Genomic DNA, 23,207 nt, shown 5'->3' on the forward strand with positions numbered 1-23,207 from the left:
TCTGTGACTAAAGATAAAAGTAGTAAATGCAATGTAGTCTGTCATTAGCAAGACTTTTGGATTGGTTTTACCTCAAAGTTTGAGCTAGAGAACACTGATCGAAAGATCTTGGCATCAAATTAGTGGTATCAAATTACTGGCATCAGCTTGTAGAAATTGAACACTGAAATACTATGAATGGATGGTGCAATTGAGAAACCATATAAACTCAAGTCTCAGAAGTATTGTTGCTGGGCCTTATTGTTGTTCAACATTGCTAATGAGTTGCATTAACGGAGAGTTTGCACATAAAGTGTGCACATGGCACAGAGTTGGAAAAGACAACTATTTTTAAAAGTAGAATTAAGATCCACTAAATGTAAACGGACAACCTAGCTGTAAAGGAAAACGATAAGATCCAACATAATGTTAGCACAAGCTTCATTGTGCAAGCAGTAGCACACCAACTTATCTCTCACTAAGAAGAAGAAGAATAGTGTTTGCACAACATGATTTGCAAGCATCAAAAACCCATTAGAATTGGCTCTTGTGCTATGCTAACAAGGTTCTGATGAGCAGACTAGCTGTTGTGTGAGTGGACTGCCACAATTGTATTTTTGACATTGACAGTGCCAAATAAAAAATGAGAATAGTGATTTTTAGAAGAAAAATACTGATTAACCAGTCATGAATCAACTTTTATGCAAAGGATCTGGGCTGTTTATGAAAGAATATTGCTAAAAATTAATGATACCAGCTGCTGTACAAGATTCAACCTGTTTCATTTTTGTACTATTTGCCTTATGACAACTTATGCAGTAAGTTTTGCTTACCATGAGGATTTGTGAAGGAAGATATTCTAGGGGACAAACCCTTCTCTCTCTCACCCTTCAGTGGGCAAGAAACAAATAAAGCTGAGAAAAATTGAGAAATGCTCTGTACTCCCATCGCTTAGCAGCCTGCCCATCCCACCTTATTTCTCTTGGTAGGGTCAGCCTTTTGTTGTGGTGGTGGTACTTTTAACAGGAACCACGGATGCATTACCTTTGTCAATTATGTGAATTAAACCTGGTTATGGTATTCCAGTTTTGTTCTAACCAATAAAATACAATATCACGTTTCTTGTGAATTCCAAAATACTGAAGTTATTTTTTCGCTTTTACTTCAGCACTTCATTGTCAAAACCTTTTAATATGGGATGGCATTCAACCAGATTTTGCTCAGAGTAGACCCATTGAAATTAATGGATATCAGTAAGTTGGGTCCATTAATTTCAGCAGGTCTGCTCTAAGTAAAACATAGTTGAATATCACTGATGGCTGTCTCACCTCACAAACTGTATACCAGATTCAACAAATCTACTAATATTATTATATACACCTTCACATGGCGACAAAACAAATAAACAGTCCAGAAAAACATTGGATTTTTTCAGCAAATGCTTATAATATTAAGCAACTAAAATTAGAAATAACGCAAGGGCAAGGGCCTATCTCTGAAAAGCAGAATAAGAAACCCACAGCAGTTGAACTGGTGCACAACAAGCAGCAGAAGCATTTTATCAACAAAATAAATGGTGTATATGAAGCAAGCAATACACAGCATGCTCATAATTTACCTGAATTATATGAATAAATGCCTTTATCTGGAAAAAATGTTAAAATGAAGTGATATCAGAAACAAATACACGAGGACTTGACATGCAACAGGCATGTGTATCATCTGGCAACTTAGTTTTGGATAACAGTTTTATGTGGAACAGCTAGTTAAATCTTTACACTACAATCCTATGTATGTTTTTCTTAGATTGAAATCTCATTGTGTTCAATGAGGCTTACACTGCATTAAGTGTATTTAGAACTGCAGCCTAAGAGTGAGTTTGTTTTTTAAATCCATACAAACCAGAATACAATAGTTCCTGCAAACTGAACCACAAATGCTATTCCGGCAACTATTATGATATTATTTTCAACATATTCTAACGAACAATGTAATCCTATCCTCAAGCTACACCACCAAGCAGGGTCAGGGTTAGGACAGCCACAAAATTCCTCATAGTGGAAAACCACAATGATGACAGTTTAAGAGACTTATGCCTCTTATGGAGGACCGTAGCTAGGGGGTGGTGCGGTGGGCCCCCTCCAGGAGCGCAGGCGATGGGGGGCGGTGGCGCAAAATCGGCTACAAAATATGTCCATAAATATAAATATTGATTATTGCCTCATAAGAAATGGTTTTAAATAGGGGGTGAATTGAATTGGGGGGGGGGGTTGCAGGAGAGGTGGAAAGGAGAGCTAATTTGTCTGTGGCTAGGGGGCACAATCTGGGCGTTTCTGCCAGGGGCGCAAGATCACCTAGCTACGGTTCTGCTCTTATGACACCAAAAACACATCAAGATCAGTCCTGGGCAAGTCCCCCTGGAGAGGACATGACAAAGTTAGGATCCTACAACTGAAAGGACTCTACTTCCAATCAATACCCGCCTTATCTCTGAAGGCAGGAGGAACCTAAGAAGGCCCTTGTTGTTTTGAAAGTTTATACTGAAGCAGGCAGGCCTCAAGGTACTCAATCTCAAGACATCTAGCACTTTGAAGTTGAAGTCCAACACCTTGAATCATTCTTAGAAATGAGCTGAAAATCAATGCAGCAGCCTACAGAAATGCTGGTAATGTTTTCCATAGGCCTAGTCCCAACCAGCAATCTATTTAAAGCAACTGAAGTTTTCTAACAGGGCTGTCCCACATGAATTTTATTTGCAATAAGCTACCCCTGTTACTTTCTGGGAGTCATATAGCTGTCACAGGAATAGGACCCTTAAAAGAACAGAAAGGTTGCAAAGCCTTTAGATATGTTGATTTCAGACTCCATTCGCCAGCTGACATAGTTCATTAAAATCTGTGGACATCTGTCTCTGCTTCTTTGACCATGAGCAGAGAGGGGGCTTCCCCTTTCCCTATTCATCCTACCTATCTTCACAGTTTTGTTTTAACTTTAACAGCCCTTTAACATTCTTTCTGATTTACTGTTCAAATCCTATGTATATGCTGTGCATGTTTTCTCAAAAGTTCCCCAAATTCAATGTGATTTCCTCCCAAATAAGTGTGCATAGGATTGCAGCCTCAAATAACTTATCCGTGCATAACAATACAAATTATAGTCATAAACCTGCGCAGAAACCCTTCAAACATGCAAATTAACAAAACATGCCCAAAACACCAATTTCATATAAGAGAAAAAATATGTGGACATATGAAGAAGAAATAATGTATATCATTCTTTTGCTTTGGCCAAAGATCTAGCTAGTTTAGCATTCTGTTTCCAACAGTGGTCAGCCAGATGTTTCGAGGAAACTTACATGCAACATCCCTTCCAACTCTACAATTCTATGATTTCATATAAAACCCTCCCCAGTTTGTTGCAAGCAACTGCTATTTTGTTGCTGCTGCCTTGTAACATGGGGTTCCATCTCAATACCATGTCTAATACTTTAGCAATTCCAACATTTTGAAACTACCTATCCACCGAGGTGCATCTCATCTCAAAATTATACTTTTAGGAGGAAGATGTGCCCTGTTCATCAGGCTTTGGGAGGTGAAGTATAATCTGTCTCAGGTTAGTTTTGTACTGAACTCCTTGAAGTTGCAAGTTTTCTTGTTGTTTTTTAGGTTTTTTTGGCCTTTCCTACACATGCAACAGAATGATGTAGTCAATGAACTGTAAAGTCCTGAGATGGTAGAATAGAACATATCAAATATGCAGGTGATGGTCACATTTTATTGGTCCCCATGTAAAAAAAAGGGGGGGACTTGTAAACAGTCAAGAGTAATTTTTGCATAGAACTTTGTTTATATGGGGGCAGATTCAAAAATGTGACTCATACCACTGCAGTCTGAGGTAGTATAATTCACTGTATCACTTGAGGATTTCACCTCCTCGTTCTGCTCAATTTGTGTGTGAGCAAATCACATATAGAAGCAGAAGTCTCATTTAGGAAAGTTGCATTAGAGGTAGATTAACTGTCTGTTTAGTAATCAAATTTCAGCATATCATGATTTGAAGCATTCTATTCTCCTGCAGATGTTTGTGCATGAATCCTCAAATTATATATATTCACCATTATGAAGTGCGTATTAGCTGTTGCAAAGGCTAATGAATGATATACGAAATGCATTATATCAACATTTTTCATACATGATTGTATGGCTATGAGAAGGAAAAGAAACCAGGGGAGGCAAGCATGATGTTTCTTAATATAAGTATGACACTCCATCAATAAAGTTCAGTAAAAATACTGAAATCAAGAAAAGATCAATATTTACAGATGCTGGTTTTTCATTGTATTCCACATAGAAATGAATATGCCTTTAAGAGAACAGAAAACCTACTTTGCAACCTTCGTGTGGGACTCTCTCCATGAAGCTGTCGGCGTGGCAAATACGGTGAAGGGTGGGGAAGTGGCAATGAGGAGACATCATGTGTCTGAAGTTTGTACCAATGAGGCTCATCATCCAGCAGTGCTGTTTCTAATTCAATTAGAATCTAAAAAGAGAATAAAACATGTCACAGTGCAAAGCACCACTTGCACCATAAATGTTTCATAAAGTCTACATTACGTTGTAGTCACATATTTCCAGCATATCGTGAAAATTTAATGGCCACTTTAGTTTCATAACAAATCTCTGTATTAGAAATCAATATGAGGAACAATGCAGTAAAAATGTGTTTAGGTTAGAAAGAGTAAATGTGACTAAAAGTGCAACCTATCCTCAAATTACCCCAACTAGATGAGGATTACTGATGTTGCCAAAAATTGTATTTATCTAGCTCAAAAACTGAACTTAATTACAAATTGAGCACTATATTCTCAATAAATTATTCTCTGGCTTAGAAAGTAAATTGAGTTTCTGGTTAGATTACTGCAATGCATTATATGTAGAGCTGACTCTGTAGATGGCCTGGGAACTTCAGCTGGTGTAGAATTTGGCAGCCAGATTGCTCACTGGGGCATGATGGTTTGAGCATATTACACCAATCCTGGCCTGACTACACTGGCTGCCAATTAGTTTTGGGGCCCAATTCAAAATGCTGGTTTTGACCTATAAAGCCTTAAATGGCTCAGGAACGCAATACCTCAAGAACCGTCCCTCCCCATACAAACCAACCTGGACCCTGCAATCATAATTAAAAACAAGTACATTTTACATTAAATAATATAAAACTACCCATGACAACATAACACAGGACCACAGAACAGAGCAGCAGTTCACAGAAATGCAGAACAGGAGAAGAAATCTCAGTGGCTGTTTATGTCAACAAACCCACAGGGTTACTCTGCCCAACAAAAATTACATTAAATATATTTTTGATTCCCCCCTCAACAACTCTTAATAGTCTACTTAAAATGCTTTGAATACCTCTCCTAAAAATTCACTTTCTTCCTCACGAACACGTGCTTGGTCCCAAAGAGTAATTTCCAACATTCGTTCTCGAAATTCTCTCCGATGAACTGGAGAATAAATGAATGTTTGGTTCCATTTGGGCTCCAATGTTTTCTTTACTGTTTTTGTTCTTCTTTTGTTCTTATCACTGTAATTGAGAAGTATAGATTAAGTGTTGCTGTTCCATTGAATATGTGATTTATAAAACAAATGGCTGCCAGAAGAAGATTACAAAGGCTTGCTTGAGACTTGCCTTCAGAAACTTCTTTGCAAATATATACAGCAAATACAAATGAATGCTCACAAGGCCCCAATACTTTTCTTTATGTAGGCATGTTCCTTATATTGTCTGAAGTAATGCTTTTAGGCTGAAATCCTTTGAGTGTTCAATGGGGCTTACCCCTAGTTAGTGGGTTCTAGCCAAATAAATGAGAGTAAATCCACTGAAATTAATGTACCGGTACCTATGTTAGTCATGCCTATTAATTTCATTGGGACTACTCTGAGTATGACTAACACTTAATGCAACCCAGTGTGCAGGGTAGCCCTCCAGATGTTTTCAGATTCCAAATCCCAGTATGTCCAAACAGCATAGCCAATGGTCAAAGGTGATGGAAGTTGAGTCCAGTAATATCTGGAGGGCAGCACATTGGCCTCCCTAGTGTGCAGGACTGTATATGACTGTGCTGTTAATTTAATACTGCATAGGATTCTAGTGTTAGCTTCACATTTCAGGCACAGGCCAGTATCCAAATAGCTTTTTTACACATATCTAATGACATTATTTTACTTGTTTCTTGAAGCAGCAGACTCAGGTGACATACTAGAAACAATTAACATTCCAGTTCCAAAAATGGTTCCCATTTGGCACTTGGGAGTGCTTTTTGAGAAATCCAGTGCAAAATCCACTGGAGAAATCCAGGTATGCAAAACTAGTGTGCAGTCCTTTGGATCCAATCCTTGGTCTAGTTGTTTACACAATGAACATGCTCATCTTTATCTCTTTATTTGTAGGCTAATTTTCCACAGAACTGTGCCCAAAGTGGCTTACAACATTATTCCAGAGTAAACTTTCATGCGTAAGTCCAAATAAAATGCAGTTAGTCTTTAAGGAGCCACAGAACACTCTTTTAGTATTATTGTAAGAGATGAACATGGTTCTTCCCTACTGAAATTGCTAATACACCTATGTATAAACTTCTGCTAAGTTTATTTTTAAAACAGCAGCTCAAGACAAGGTTTATTATCACTGGCACAACTTAATCTAAGTTGATAAAAGAACTGGCTCTCTGGATCTTACCCAATGACAGAATCAAACAACTTACTTCAGAGTAGCTCTCTTATTATCACTAAACTCCTTTGGAATATGTGGATTTTTTAATGTAGCCTTAATGACTTTATTTTAGACACTAAAGATTTGTTTACTTTGGAGAATTGAACTAGGTTATATTGGACAAGTTTCTCCTGTATAATTTGTTTAGTCAGAACTTCACAGCCTCACCTAATTAAATGCTTGAGTTGTTTAATTGCACTTTATTTCTAGCAGGTTATTTTTCCATATAAAAGAGATTTATTTTTGCCTACTAAGCTTATTCTTCCGGGGGTGGGGGAGGCAGGGGAGAGACTGCTTCACTGTTAGAAGAAAACAAATTCAATAGAACAAGCTGCTTTTACTTTTGAACTTGAAAGGAAACACCCAGAGTAATTAAAGGAAAACATCTACACTATTTGCCTTAAAAGAAAAGCAACAACTGTGAAAATTATAAAAAGGAAACACGCGGCACTATAATTTCAAAGTATGTACATTCTGGCACTGTCTTAATAATTAATAATAAACAAACTGCATTTCTTCTATACATACATAGTATACATATATGATACACCTACAGATGGTAAATTGCTTGGAAAAAATGCTTTCTGATAAAGATATTATAGCAGTGCCTTTTAACTGGCCCACTTTTAAAATATATTTTGGAGGGGGGTTATATGAACACTGACAGCATATTGCAAACTAGTATCAAAATTACCACAAGATTCAAAAACAAAATGTCATAATTTTGTCTCATGTTTAAAATGCCTAATTTGGATAGTTATAAGAATTCATAGTTGGTTGAAAATTGCATGTTCCGAGAAATATGGATAGTTCTAAAAAACTGAAATCACATGCAAAGCAAAGCAGGAAAACATCTAAGTGACCCTGTGCTCTTCCATTTTTTCCATTTGCACAAATATCTCTGCTTAGCCACTAGAATGATTCTCCCTCTCCTCCCACACCGCATGCTGTTCAAGGGGTCATTCTGACTCTCTCCAGATACAATTTCAGGGCATGTGGGGAGAAGACAGGTGGGGAAAACCCTACTGAACAAGCAGAAGTTCTTACACAGGGCTTTCAGTGGTTAGATTAATCCCTACTACAGTTAATGCAGTTATACAAAGTTATTTTTTTACTGATCACTGACCATAATAAAGAGGTTGATCAACCGATGGTTATATAAATAAGGAATTACTAAGATTTGGCATCTCTCCCCCTCCTGCCACAATTTATTTCTCTTGATCAGGTTTCTCTTGGGCTTTAGCAAAAAGCACTGCCAAATCCAAGGTGTTCCGACTCTTGCAGCGGGTTCAAGGCCAAAGGGACTCCACTTTCTCCCCACTGCTTCAGCTCTGGACCCATAACAAAGATCGTCAAGCATGCCATCTGCTCAAACTTCTTCGATGACTTCAAGGTCAGATAGTAGACATGGTCTTGTGCTTGCTGAAGAAAAACAAGCAGTAGGCCACTTGCATTCATTCTGCCACTCACATTTCTAACTGCACTAGGAGGGCAGTGTGCATGTGCAGCCTTTACCAATCTAGAAAGCCTGTAGGACAGCATGGGGTTGTTCTGAATCATCATATTTTTCTGCCACTAAAGACCCTGTAAAATATCTCTGTAACTCTCAACATCCACTCACAAATTCTCATTAAGGGTTATGGAAATATATAAGATTGTTTATTGGGTTAACCAGGATTACTGCAAGCTACCACCACAGTCAACATTCCTTTCTCAAATGTCTGAGAAAAGCATAGTTATTATGACTTAGATAAACAATGGTAATCTGAATAGGCACATCATTCTGTGTGATATTATTTATCTTCTCCTGCTTAAAAGTTTCAAAATTTATTGACCATCATTAATAAGACCATCATTTATTTTTCCCTGCAAAGAAGCTCACCCTTACAACTTCCTCAGTTATTTGATCAGGTGTGCTCCTTGTCTGGGATTTCTTCTCTCACAAAAATACAGTAACTGAGATATTATGATCAATACTAGTTACCAAACATTACTAATTTTTCACAGAAATTTAATTTAAAGTAATTAAGCCTTTTTTTTCATCCTACCTTCTGTCAGGAAGAAAGTAAATCTTAACATAGGGATTCCTCGGCCTCCCATCTTCCCTTGAAGGAAGATCCTTTGCACCCAATATTGTGACTATCAACTGGTGACCAACCTTGTCATACCACAGTTTTATCTGTAAAGAAAAATTATAAATTAGTCAATCTACTTCTTTCATAATACAGTTATCCTTAAAAGCAAATGTAACTTTTAGACTTCCACCGTATCTGTTTTACTATTACAGTATAGGTAACTTCATGGCATTCTAATTTGTAGCCTTAAGGCCCAAAATGATAAATGTGGTGAAATTTATTTTGTATGTATAATCTGTTTAGCACTACATTACATATGTAAAAATATGCAAAATTGTTTACTTTTGTTATGTATATGCTGTAGATGTGCATGTGTGGAGCAACAGATATCCTAACCTTTTTATATGCGATATGAATTCATGAAAGACTACTTCAGATTTTGATTAGTATATGTAGAAAGACCATGAAATAAGGTTGTGTACACTACAGACCTGTTCACATTACAGTAATTGACCTGTTAAGGCATTTTACATTCAGTTTACAGAAGTCTTCTACATGCAAGTATACGGCAACCAACTTACTACTTCAACTCTGCACTGTACTTAAAGGTAATATGGCATTCACTCAGCCTTTTTTATTTCAATCTTTATAAAACAAATTCATCTCCTAGATTTGGAATAGCTTACAATTCCTGAAAAAAACTAACCAATAGAATGGGGAGATGACAGAACGGAGGTATTTAAGACTGAGGCTATCATCTGGTGATCTATGATTATTATTCTCACATGTCATTTGCCATTTGCTTCGTTTTGATGGAAGCAGGAACTTTCTCCATAGTGCTGAGCTGTGGCCCACACTCTTTGCAAAGAAAGACTGGCCACCTTGTCAGGGCCATGCCATTTCGTATTTACTCAAAACAATGCTAATTCACTTAGATATACCTTTAAATGTAGCAATAATTTTAGGAAGTTATAATCAACTAAGAGTGTTTACATTTGTAGAAAATCAAGAAAATGCTGTATTGGTTTCTTGATTTCTATTTCAATGCAGATAGGATATCCATACTGCTTAGATGTAGTCTGATTTGAACAATATTGTCAATACTGGCTAGATAATACATGGAAGGGAGAAATCTAATGATCTCCACCCAATTGAGCAAAAGACTTCTCATTACACAATGGGACTTCCTCTCCTTGCTAACAAAATCTGCTTTGGGGTTTGTCTCAATTCTCTGGAGCAGATTTTTTAGGTGAGGGGTGCAGTCGGAGGAAAGGGAGGGGAAGTGCCATTGAGCAAGTGGAAATCTACTCATGCAACACTAGATATCACCCATTATTTTTGAAGATTCTTTTCCTTTGATCGGGATTTTAGTTAGGGAGGAGGAGCTTGCAGGAGCTGAACTGGAACAGTTGTCAGAATACATCTCAATTAAGATACATCTTAGCATTCCCCCATACTGTCCACCCAGCACAAATTAACAAAAACTCTGTTATGGAAATGTTTGCAAAAACATGCCCTGATTTTTATTCTGAAATAATAATTTTGCATTTTAGTGACATAATAAATTCTGAGAACATTATGAGGCTTAATGCTAGCCAAAGAATTGAGAACGCATTAGGATTTGCATGTAGACTTGACTCTCTGTCTCCCATTAAGTTCTCTGTGGCCTGTTTCATGTAGCTATCTTTTAAAATAATAAGTGCCTTCCTTTCTAAACAATAACAAAAACTATAATTCATGTAACTCTGAACTTTCCATTTTTATATTTTCTTAAGCAGTGAAAGAGCATGAAAAGAATAAGCTTATACAGCATTTATACAAATGATGAGCATTTCCACAAAAATATTTTATAACAAAAGCAGGTAATGTTCTCTGTACAAAAAATATAAATAAAATGGTAAGCATGCAGCAAAGCAAGATAAGCATTATGACATTTTTACAACCTACAGTTGGGTTAATCTACAGTACCTTAAGGGATTCCTAATGAAAAAAGGCAAACAACTTGTACCCAAATAAGATCAGAATATAGTCATCCCTAGTAGTCATGGGAAATTGTTTTGTAATCATTATTGTTTTTAATATTTCAACTAATGTTTCAAAATGCAAGCAAGGTACACATTCCTTAGACAAGGTACAAATTTATTTGCCCATCTTCTGCTCAGGGAACTACTGTCATTTGGAAAATGCAAAAAAGGAAATTTTGTAATGAAAATGCATGATTTAAAGAGACACCAACCTTGATACAATGAGGCCAAACATCCAAAGCATAAGATCAACTAATTCTAGTTCAAGGTATGTATTTATGCAACACACAGTTATTATCATTGCTGAAATCTGTGCTTGTTTAATTAGATATAGATAAAAAGTAAAACTAAAAACTAGTTGTCTCTTTAAATTTTAGTTTAGTACAGTATTCTAATCACCATGCAGTTTCAAGCTGCTCACAAGACAATATGAAATTTGTTAATATGGTTTGAAGCAACACATTAAAATTAAAATGGGAAAATGGATCAAACTGTGACATTTCCCTACTATGCATTTTCCAAGTCAAACAAAACGTAGGAGAGGGGAACACAACTTTAGTTTCTGTCAGGCAGATGAAGCCTTTACCTGAACCCTAGGAACAAAAGGCGCTGTTCTTCTACTAAGGCTTTGGCTCTGGTAAGCAAAATTAAAGAAAAAGCAATAAAACAAAACCAAAAAGACAACACGCTGGAAACTAAAAGACCAAAAGTAAAACAAGGACACACAACTTTAATAAAACACTGCTTTACACCACAAACATGTTTATCTAATGAGAACTGTTAAATATGCAGTGCATAAATTAAATCTGCAATTGCATTATTAAAAAACTAAAATTTATGTATGTTCCTCCACCAATCATACTTTCAACTGAATAAGAAATAACACAACCTGTTTCACATAGTGAGTGGCTTGCGTTAAAAGCTGCCTTATTTAGAAGAGGGAGACATTTTTCTGTGTGCAATGTCGGTTATAATAAGTTAAAGACAGTGGTGGGAACCTATGTTCCCTCCAGATGTTGTTGGACTCTCATCAGCCACTGGCAGTATAGCTAGCAGTCAAGGATACAGCAACATCTGGTGGATCACAGGTTCCCCACCATTAACTTAAGGTATAAAAAACTAAGGTTACAATCCTATACACACTCATCTGGGAGTAATTCCCATTGGACCAATGGGACTTAGTTCTGAGTAGACATGCTCAGGATCGCACTATAAGAAACACTGAGTGGAATTTAACATGCCACAATTACAAACATTCCACCTGCCCCAGCATATCTGCTTGCCAGACATAATGACTCCCCCTCCTCCCCGATTCTGTTCTGGGGGTTTTCTCAACCCCCCAAGGCAATTTCAGGGGCCGCAGGAGGGCGGAATGAGGGGAAGCCCTCTTACACAAGTAGAAGCTCTTGCACAGCACTCGTTAGGTGAATCCGCCCATAATAACCAGTATAAAATGATGTATCAGAGACATAGATGCAATTCATTAGCAGATCTAAGACCATATATTTCATAATTTCTCATCAACGTTTTCTTTGTGGTTTCAGTCAATGGTAATGGGGGGGAAACTGTGTTTGTTGTGAGCACTTAGCATTTCTAAAATAAAGCTATACTACTCCAAGCTTATCATAATTAGGGGCAAAGCACAGCTAAGGTTAAGATCGTCAGTGTCTGAAGAAGTAACATAAGACTACTCCTGAGATTATACAGAATGCATTTTCTCTAGCACTGAGCAACCACAGATTGCATGGATTTTAAAACCAGGGTTTCCATGCATCTTGAGCTTAAAAATAAACCAATGCTAAAGTGGAAAGTGGAAATATAGATATCTGGCACAAAATGGTTGAAAAGAAAATCATACAATAGTGGTAAATATAGCTGTGAATATATACTCTTAGAATATATGCTGCATTTCATAGGAGAGAGCATAACAATATTTAAATTTTCTTTTAAAATAAAGTTTACAAGTTGAGTAAGCATTGTGGGGACAAACAGAAAAGCAAGCATTGTTAGGGTGCTTCCAGGCGAGTTTACAGCAGAATCAGTGCTACTCATGCACACTTTTTTGCACCATCCACACAACATTATTGTGATCGAAATGCCAGTCTGTACTTTTTATTGGTTAAATCCAGATTTACCCATCTGATACAAAATCTAATGACTAAAAATAACCTGTTACACACCCACAGTCATTGCTGGTATAGCTTTCCCATTTTTAATGGGCAGTTTGTCACCTGTGTGGCAATGTTCTGGTGTGTGACCTCTAACACCACATCCTTACTTTCATTTGCTTCTTGCCTGAGCAACAGCTGGCCATTTTGTTTACAGTTGACCAAAGGATATCAGGAGCATGTGAACCTCTATGTGTTATGTCAAAAGAATGGACCCCTCTGCTGTTTCCCCACTTCCCATCCACAGCGTTGGGAGGCAGTCAAGCCAATATTTAGCTGCTTAACCACAAGTGGGGGCAGTGAGAGTCAATGGTTGCATGTTTCACAGGCAAAATGACCCTAGCATCTCCCAGTAAAATGTTGTGGGTCAGTACAACTGGGAAATGTTTTATTTTACTTATAGCATTTCTATTTTGCTCTTCAATTTCCAAAATCCCTAGAATGCCCTACAATAAAAGTGTAAAAGGCAATACAGAGTGCATATATTATGGGGAATAGAATAGAATAGAATAAGCTGGATGCTTAATGTGCAGAATCAGCAATTATGCTCATTCACTGGGCCCCTGAAGAGTGTGCACATAATCTGTCTGCAAGGAGGGAATTCCACACATTTCCAAGTCAATGTGCACCTATCAACTAGCTCATAGTGGTTCTGGTCCTTACACTCCAAGGAAGGGCTTCTTTCGGAGCAGCCCGTGACTTGCTGCCTCCTTCATGGCAGGTGGGCATGTCTCTTCCCACAATGAGGCACTACTTGTGGAGGCTGCACCATTCCTTGTCCACAGCCTTGGGCCGCAGCAACTGACATTCATCTGTACTTAAAGACTAGATGGTACACTGGAAACAACCAGGCACCTCAAAGCGATTTGCTCAACAAGACCCAAACAGGGGCCACTTTCCTGCTATCTCTGCTACAGAGTAGGCTTGACAATGGGCTCGATCCTGTCAGTATTGTGGCTATGCCCTTGCTGCCCCCACAAGCACTCCCAGGTGTGGGTGAGGGGCTGGACATGAGAGGATCTCCCTGGTTCTTTGGTGGGGGTGCAGGGGAGGCTTTGGGGAGGCGCGCTGTAGTCAGAATAGCAATGAATATAATGGTTCAGAAGTCAGAGTGTTTACCCTCAAGGGCTCATCATGTACACAGGTAAAAAGGATCTGAACAACCCATCTGCAAGATAACACCCCCATGGGAAGCATCCATATTCCCAAAATAATATCAGGACTGTACTTCTAACTCAATTAAATGCTTCCTAATTCATCTCCTTTTGCTCTCTGCCTGACCAGAAAAACTGTTTCAATTTAAGCTTCCTTCTTGGATGCAGATGATGATGGTTACTATGTAAATTTGTATACCGCACTTTATCTGAAGATCACAGGGCGGTTCACAACACTCAAGATACATTGCAGATCTCGCTAATAAAGGTTGTTTTGCTACACTTGCTAATTAGTTGTCCTTCAAAATGTGCTATATCAATATCAAAAAGAAGAATCAGCTTATACTGAGTATATTTGAGGAATGTTAGTCTATTTACATAGCCTGTGTGTATGGATAAACCCCAAAGTAATTTAGTTGTACTAACAGAGAAACAAACATGCTTTGAACTGGTTTAAAGTTTCATTACAGTCAAGAGTGCATAAATGTTGTGAAGTAAATAATAAAATACATGACCAAATGGATTTTACATTTTGTTGTAAAATGCATATGCTGGTAAATAAACTGTACAAAAGTATCCTGAATAGGATTAGCTCTAGTCCTAATCAGAGCCCCATCTGAATTCTTTTTGACTTCATGATATGGCAAATATTTTTCATAAGTATTGCTTATGCTAGCAAACCAACAATACATTTCTGTCCGTTTCTTGGAGATCAGTATATTGCTAGTACCTCTTCTGACATTACAGAGCAGTTATATAATTTTAAATCATTCTGAATATTTTCTTCTTTACTGATTGTTTTTCCTCACACTTCTGCAAAGATTCAAAATGAGCCAATGCATCCAATAAATAAATAAATATGTAAGAATAAGTATTTGAATCTAATCAACTAAATATAATCCCTTCAAACCACAAGAATCATCACCACAACACCAGCATCTCGAGATTAATCCTGGTCACTGAAAGTTTGCCTTTTGAAAAATGTCAGGAAGAAATTCCACAATTATGGACAGGATTTCACACAATAGTACAGAATTGGCTCAGTTCTAGGAGGTTATGACAGTAGAACAGAGCGCAGAATTGCTCTATTAAGTGTGCATATAGCTGAAGCAATGTCAGCTTTTAAAAACAAAACCAGAGGTGTACATTTCTTCCAGGAGACTACAGTAATGTGCTTCCAGATAAGCACTTCACAGTTAGGAAGTCATCACATACTGTGTTCACTACAATTTCTGAACAGTTTTAAAAGTCAGTGCCAAGTGGAACAATAGTTTAATCCCCAAGGTTACAGAAAGCTGCCTTATCAGACTAAATTAGTGAAAAGCGCCCTTTGCCAATACTGTAGTTTCAAGTATCATGAGATATCCAAGAGTATGCAAAGCAATAATACAAGCCCAGATAATAAGAAATCAAAATATGAGTATTTCTATCATTCCTGTGTTTCTGGCTTTAGTTTCTATTAAGCTTATCTACATGAACCCCACCCCCCACCCCTTATTCCTCAGATTTTTGATGGCTGCCAATGGGTGACAAAGTTGTTTTCACCACTTTTTATGTCAGTCATTATAGATGAACAGCATATGTGTCAAAGAACCACTTGGTGCTAAATGATTGTCTATCCACCATCTGTGTTTTCAGGTTGAGCCTTCATAACAGAATTGCTCCAAACGTGTTGGTAATTTAACTGTTACAGTTATTTAAAACTTTGTTTATACATCTCCCTTGCAAGGTTCTTAATGATGGCCTACAGCAAGTTTTTGCCTGAACCACAAGGAAGGAAGAGGGAATCCAGTGACTCAGTTGTACTCAAGGGAACAGTGCACAGTTCATTTGTGGTTCCTGAATACAACTGCAGCATATGGGTCAGATGAAAAAGAAAGCAGAGTTGTGAGTCATCTAAATATTGACTCCACTTCAATATTATGCAAGATTTCCCCAGCTGAACAGTAGGATGAGCAAGATGGACTCCTGCAGTACTTCATATGGCAAATTCCTCTGAAGACATGAGCAACCACCCATTTCTGCTAGGGCCGACTTGAACTAATCATTTAATGAAAACCACTTAGCAGGTCTCGACATCAAGATGTTGATATTTCAATATCAACACTGTTAAAAGGTATCAAAAAGTCTGAGTGGACAACATCAACATCAGGGCAAAAATCCTAGACCAAGGCCACAACTAATTTCAGTCTGCGGTGCACCCAAACCTACTGCAGAAGACAAACCAACAGTATCAGTAAGGCCACTTCCCCAGAATAAAAGCTGATTCCAATAGGTTTTATTCAGTGTAAGCTAGAGGCACGCCAAAGGCACTTTAGAATATTCTTTGGTATAGAACAGAGACTTGGGAGGAATGAAAGGTTTTACAAAACTGTGCTTGCAATGCATTTTTTGCTACCCCTGTTGCCTGTTCATATGGTCCTAATAGTAGAGGTTACTCTTTCCATTGCTGGATCCTAGCAGAAGTTATATTTTGCTCTGTTGGGTGTTGTTTTATTCAATATTTCTGTCATAAGACATCAGAATGAGGGTAGGAATCACTACCTTCTGTTCCTGCACTCACTCTGATTTGGCTTCATGACGATGCCATGCAGAATCTGGACTTGCTCTGAAATGCTGTAGACTCCATATAAAACTCAGTCAAGTTAATGATTTTATACCACTTCAGCTCATTTCAAATAGATAGTGCAGAAAAAAATCCTCCTGGATTTTAAACTTTCTTCTTGAAAGGGCTAGTCTTTATAAAACATAGGGCATGATCAGCCAAAACTCAGTATTGGGAGTATTATGCATTTGTTTCAATTTCTCCTGATGAAATCATTAGGTCTTAGAAGTGTTTAAATAAAGCTGGTTGGAAAATACACTTTTTATCTTTCCAAAAGCATATTCTGTCAGGTGGATTATAATGAATTAAAGACAATTTGTGGGACACACATGCTAAGAGAAACTTAAAAACACACATCGAGTTGGTCTTTAGTGACCAAATTAATGGCTGTTTGAAGAAAAGGTGTTAGGGACACCTGAAAATCACTACACTGCCTAATGGGTGGGATACTTTCACTATGAAATGCTCTTGCACTGGTAGCCCAATAGATACAACATAGCAAATTAACACTGGCTGTAGTGACAGATGGTACTACAGCTAGTGGAACCCCTGTAACAGGGGTAGGGAACTTTTTCAACCCAGCAGGCCAAGATCGTATCACCACAAGCCCCACAGGCCAAGTCTGCCAGGAGTGCATGGCCATCCACCCATCCATTACCTGACATCATAATCACATCACGTGACAAAAATGCTACTGAAACAGCTTAGAAATGCTGTGCAGGCAAAGTGCAGTCCACACCTTTACCTGACTCCCACCTGATGTCACACAGGATGACATAACAGGGTAGATGGGTGTGGCTGGGGGGGAGAGAGAATGACCTCCCAGGCCAAATTAGGATTCCTCCTGCACCTAGTTAGGCCTGTGAATGGAAGGTTCCTCATCCCTGCCTTGCACTGAAGGAACATTGCCAGAACCAGGGCAAAATCTCAGTGGAATTGGGGGAATGATGGAGGAATAGCAAAATTTAGTCCAGATATTATGCTCAGGTGAAGGTCTGGTGCAAGCCCCAGCAAGCCCCAGCAATGACAGGATGTTATACCTGCAGAAAAGGTGATACAAAACACTCACACTAAAGTCAGTGTGAAGGCCCAGATGACTTTCCTACCTCCTCTCCCACTGTCCTCAAAGTCACAATGGGGAAATGGGATTTTAAGTGAATCAGCAGCAAGTCATGGCACACCAGCTGATCACCCCCCAACTAGGGAACACAGTACACATATCAAGAAGCATGGACTACTGTTATATTAAATTTTCCATGTTTAGAAAATTATAAGCACAGAAGGGGAAACCTAGTGATGGAACACATTGTACAAAAATGGGATCACTTTTAACAAGAAGTCAGCAGCCAGACAAAACATATATTGTAGATGAATCACACTTATAGTTAACAGGTACTAAACATATCAAAATAATTTAGAGATAAACGCCAACAAGGAACCTCAGCCCTACTTTTGCAAACAGTACTGAAAAGACAAGGCACCCAACACTGATAAGCAAGAGAAGGAGGATCACTAGTGAGAGAAACTATGCAAAACAGCATGACTTCTACACACCCTCCATCCATTATTTTCCTTGCGAAAAAACACATGAGTGTGTACACTCAAATACCCATAACTCACCCATTTTGGGAACTGAAATACAACTATCCTTCAAAATCTGAACTTTTCCAAAATTTGTATTGTACTTCTCTAGCCAACATGTACAAAAACACATATGTTAGGTAAAGGTGTGCAGAACATGGATACTGTCAGGGAACTGCCATCTGAGACGCAGGAGGTGAAGGGGCTCACGGAGGGTGAGAGAGACCATTCAGCTGAGGAGGGGACCAGCAGGGGGAGAAGTGGAGTTCCAAGGGAAAGTGAGTCGGAGGGAGGGCTCAGAGACACTTCAAGCGAGAACAGTGGGGAGGTTTCAGGACCTCCTGTAGGGACACCCACTCCTCGCCGGAAACTGTCACGCCGAGAGTCCAGAAGACGCGTTTCCGTTAAGGAGCTTTTATGCTGGAAGAAGTTCCGTAAACGCCCACTGTCCGATTCAACGAGTGACTGATGGAGCCATGCTTAAGGAGCTCCGTCACAGACAGAGGTTTGTGGACTTAGCCAAACTCTGAGGGACTAGGATTTTACGCACAAGCAGCTCACCATCCCATCACAGATACATTAGTTAAAATAATCAAAAATGCATTATTTGGGGGGAAGTTCCTTTAAAAATCTATTTATTAGCCAAAACTGCATAAAAATGTGTGTGCAGGAGAAAATCACACTAAGATGCTGCAAAATTTTCATGAGGATTTAAAAAAATCAATGATACCAAATTGCTGCAGAGAGACTTGAATTTAAGACTGAAAAATGAGAAACCAAGAGAAACAAACATGTGCAGATTTGTCTATCCCAGGGGATAAAAATGGACATGAACAATAGTCTACTGTTTCCTAATGTAGGGTGAGTAAGTGCAGCTTCTCCCTCCAGAGAATTAGGTATTGTTCAAGTTTTTACAATCTGATTCCTATGTCTATTGAGGACTACAATCCATCATGTCAGACCAAAGGGAAAAGTAAGCTATGCTACTACAAGCTAGTTCCAAGAGAAATCAGAGTCCTTGTTCTCGTTCTGTCACAGTAAAACTCTAGTGGTTTCAATATAAGCAATGTGGGAAAACACATGGGATATTATTACTATTATTATTATTGAACAAGAAAATCTCAGTCCCTGCCGAAGTTTCCCATTCTTCAGCATATCCCAATGTTATTTGTCAGAACAAGTTCCCGGTGGACTGCACATCCTGCTGCCAAAGAAATTGCCTTCGAATTTCCCTGTATTTTGTGTATTCTCTTGACATAAATACATTCTGTATTCATTCTCTACCTACTACCACTTAAACATCAGCTCTTCCGAAACTGCTGATCATCATGCTCACACTTTTCAAACTAATATCATTCATTAATATTATGAATTGTTTTACTGGAAGCACTGGTGTAGATTTCAAATGTCACACACTTCCAATGTCGTGCTTCCAATGAAAAAGAATAGGTTCACAGTCGCCAAAATGCTTTGTTCTCTGTGTGAAATCTTATGCCACAGTGATAATTAGCAGAATGAATATGATCAAGAACTAGTGGATAGATTCTCAGACTAGCTCAGGAAAGGGTTGTGGAAGCTTGTGCTTCAGTTCTTTCAAATTATTGAATTTTTCAGTCCCTTACATGGGACTCTACATTTTCCTTGAATATGTTTTATAGAATATGTTATGAATAGCTGTAGCCAACTGTGCACAGTCATGATTTACATATGGAAATGAAAAATATAATTCTACAAACTGAAAATATTAGATATAAATATCCTGAATACAGGAGGAGATTGTAATTACAGGCAACTCCAATTTTGCATATATTCGATGCACGCACAACTGTGCACCATGTTCAGCATCAGAAGAGGGTGGAACAGGGCCAGGAACAAAACAGGGCGGGGTGGCCTTATGCATGCTCCACCAATGCACACGATGACTTGGAACATAACCCCCGCGTAAATAGGGGTTGCCTGTAATTCATGTTGAGAAATAGCTGAATAAAAGAATTAAGGATAGTAACAACTTCAGTATATAGTTACCTGGCATTTTCCATTAACATTACTTTATTACAAGCAACAAAGTAAATAAGAACAAACTGAACAAATGTTTACATACTGAAAGTTGTCCAGATAAGAACTGTGGAACATCCCTCAACATGCCTGGACTCATGGGAGAAGTGACTGAAATAGAAGGCCGGTCCATTTTTTGAGATTCAAACGAACTAGAACCTGAAAGTATAATTTATTTTACTTTATTAAACATATTCTGATTATATAAACATTAAGAGAAGGATCATTTGAACAAAAATACACGAATACACAGTGTGTTGAAAAGATAACAGGTAATCTTAAAACTTGATTTAATCTCTAAATATGAACATGATGAGCAAAACAATGGGTATAATTTTGCCACAGCTAAGCACTTAAAGATCCATTATATTAATGGAAACTTAAACATATGCTTGAATCATTGGGACTGGATCGAAGTCAAATGCTCTGTATCTTGAGGACTGCAGCTCAATTGCTATCACCTATATTAAAAATGCTGCAAAACAAGAACTTGTTTTTGAATATTTGGGTTTGGCGGGATAAAGTCTCCTCAAATAAATTGTTTGCTTGTTATATTATTTTTAGAGTAAGTCAAGGAAATAACATTTTGCATCTTGGAAAAAATATTTTGGGTTACAAGCTTTATTTCTACAGTAAGAAGATGCTATAGGGGTCTTCAAATCATTATGGTTTTTACATACAACAATAAATTAATGGGTTGTATCCAATGTTGTACAAGTGGAAGGCCAATCATGCCTCCAGATGGTCAGGGAAACGAAACGAGCATTGTGGGCTATATCTTCCGGGGCTGGAGTGGGAAGGAATTCAATCCAAATGGTGTGGAAGAATCTGCCCTATATGGGATCATTCCCCCAACCAACACTAAAGTGAAGAAGAAAACAGCATCTCAATCTTACACAGCTGTGCAGATGAATCTGCCAAAACTTAATGTTTTGAGCTGTCACTCCAACGTTGCTGTTGGCATGCTCTATTCTTGATACCTGGCATATACCAAAACATTAATAAGATCCATAAAGGCCAAATATTCAATCACTCTAAAATATTTGTATGGTGTAGTATTTTCTCTAAAATATAAAAATACTGATTTTAAATATTGAACATAATGAAATGCATTTTATTTAATAAGGCTGCAGCACACAGCATTAACAAAAAAGCAGGAAATTGAAGTCAGGATTGACGTCAATCCTATTTTTACCCACTAGGTTGTTCTTCCCTTTTTAATAAAGAGAAGAGTGAATTTATAAAAGAATGCCAACCATAGCATTAGATTTCCTGACTTCTGATAGTTTATTATTGAAGAATGATAGAAAACATAGATAAGCCACATAGAAGAGCGATACCTATACAGATACAGACAAAGAGGCAAAATTTAGAAGGAACACAAACATCTTTTCAATTTCCAGCTTGCGCTCAATCCAGAAAAATGAAACTTACTGGACTCCAACTGTGCATGTGTACTGTCAGGTATTCTGGGAATATCTCTGCAATTATGAAAAACAAATCATGTTTATACTTTATCTATGTCTTATAGGGTTACTTAGCACATAACAATATGGAACTTGAAGACAGAATATTACACTGCAAAATCACAGAAAATATACTGTTGTTTTTTCTATAAATATATAAATATTTCCATTGATGTAAAGATGCAGTTGTAAAGTATGATAGAGATAAAAACTAACAAGAGTATCTTGGAAATCTATTTATTTATTGTCTACCCTTCACAAGCAGACTCCATGGTAAATTACAATAATTCAAAATTCAAAACAGTCAAAATGAATTACAGTGACAAGAATAGTGTACAACTGATGAAGTATACACTCCCACTTCATATATATGTAGCAGATCCCACAAATGTCTACTAATATCCGATAATGGGCAACATGTCAACAAAACGCACTGAAAGTGATCCAAGCAAACCATCTAAGTTGGATATTTTCTAACAATGGCATCCAAATCAGATCAGAAGTGAGGAGCATTTTTTGTTCCGGTAAACCAAACTACCTCTCACCTTTTCAGCTCTCTCTACAGCCATATGGAATGACACACACACACACACAATGTGCACAAATTCTATTCATTTCAATAAGACTCAACTATGCTTAGATTTTATTGATTGATTTAGTTCCATAAAGAATTACATCTAGAGTTATTTAGCTTTTGAATGTGACTCCCTAGCTCTGCAATTCGAATGGTCTGGTTTAGATGTAACAACAAGAAACTATGGTTTCATTAAGAGAACAAGCTTGTAAAAGATTCTTGCCTACAACTTTCCAATCCCCTCTGGTGAACAAAGCAGGATATCAAACCATGGTTTCAGTCTGCTTGGGGCTTTCAGAATGCTCCCTGTTGTTGCCATTGCCACCAGACCAGGGGAAGGGGAAGAAGGCAGGATGGTGGCCCAGGCAGATGGCACAAGCGAGCAGGCAGGTGGAGCAGGCAGGCAGGCACGCTCTGTCAGGACTGGTCGTTGTCCTCTTCAGAACACCACACAAACGCTTCTTGTTCTTTTATAACTTTTTATTGCGTATTAAGAAACTTATAAATGGTTCTTCTCTTTAACTACTATTCCTCAGAGTCACTTATTTCAGATACCTTCTGAGCTCTGCTTCTCCGTGACCAGCCACTCTCAAAATGTCGAACACGCCCTTCCTTTCGCTTTCCCGCTCTTTTTTCTAACCTCCTCACTAGAGCTGGCTTGTATCTCCCCTCCTCCGAATCTGAGCTAGAACTTAACCCTTGCCTTTCCTGTGAACATCCTGTCCCTGCCTGTTGTTCCTGTCTGTTGCTCTCTT

The 23,207-nt window shown here is 38.1% G+C and overlaps 1 protein-coding gene across 8 annotated transcripts in view; it reads right to left on the bottom strand.

The window, feature by feature from the left end:
- RIMS2 (regulating synaptic membrane exocytosis 2) overlaps window positions 1-23,207 on the bottom strand; it is a 345,902-nt gene that overhangs the window by 146,589 nt on the left and 176,106 nt on the right. For 6 of the 8 annotated variants that reach the window (XM_053395473.1, XM_053395468.1, XM_053395469.1 and 3 more), the window contains 5 exons: window positions 21,847-21,893; window positions 20,459-20,571; window positions 8,799-8,929; window positions 5,394-5,565; window positions 4,365-4,518 (listed from right to left, as the gene is read on the bottom strand). In XM_053395473.1, coding sequence (XP_053251448.1) covers window positions 4,365-4,518; window positions 5,394-5,565; window positions 8,799-8,929; window positions 20,459-20,571; window positions 21,847-21,893 — 617 coding nt within the window. Of the gene's footprint in view, window positions 1-1,597; window positions 1,625-4,364; window positions 4,519-5,393; window positions 5,566-8,798; window positions 8,930-11,435; window positions 11,484-20,458; window positions 20,572-21,846; window positions 21,894-23,207 lie in introns of all 8 variants that reach the window. The other 2 variants (XM_053395466.1, XM_053395467.1) reach the window with 1 other exon arrangement.

This window comes from Podarcis raffonei, chromosome 7 (assembly GCF_027172205.1).
Source record: "Podarcis raffonei isolate rPodRaf1 chromosome 7, rPodRaf1.pri, whole genome shotgun sequence".
NCBI lineage: Eukaryota > Metazoa > Chordata > Lepidosauria > Squamata > Lacertidae > Podarcis > Podarcis raffonei.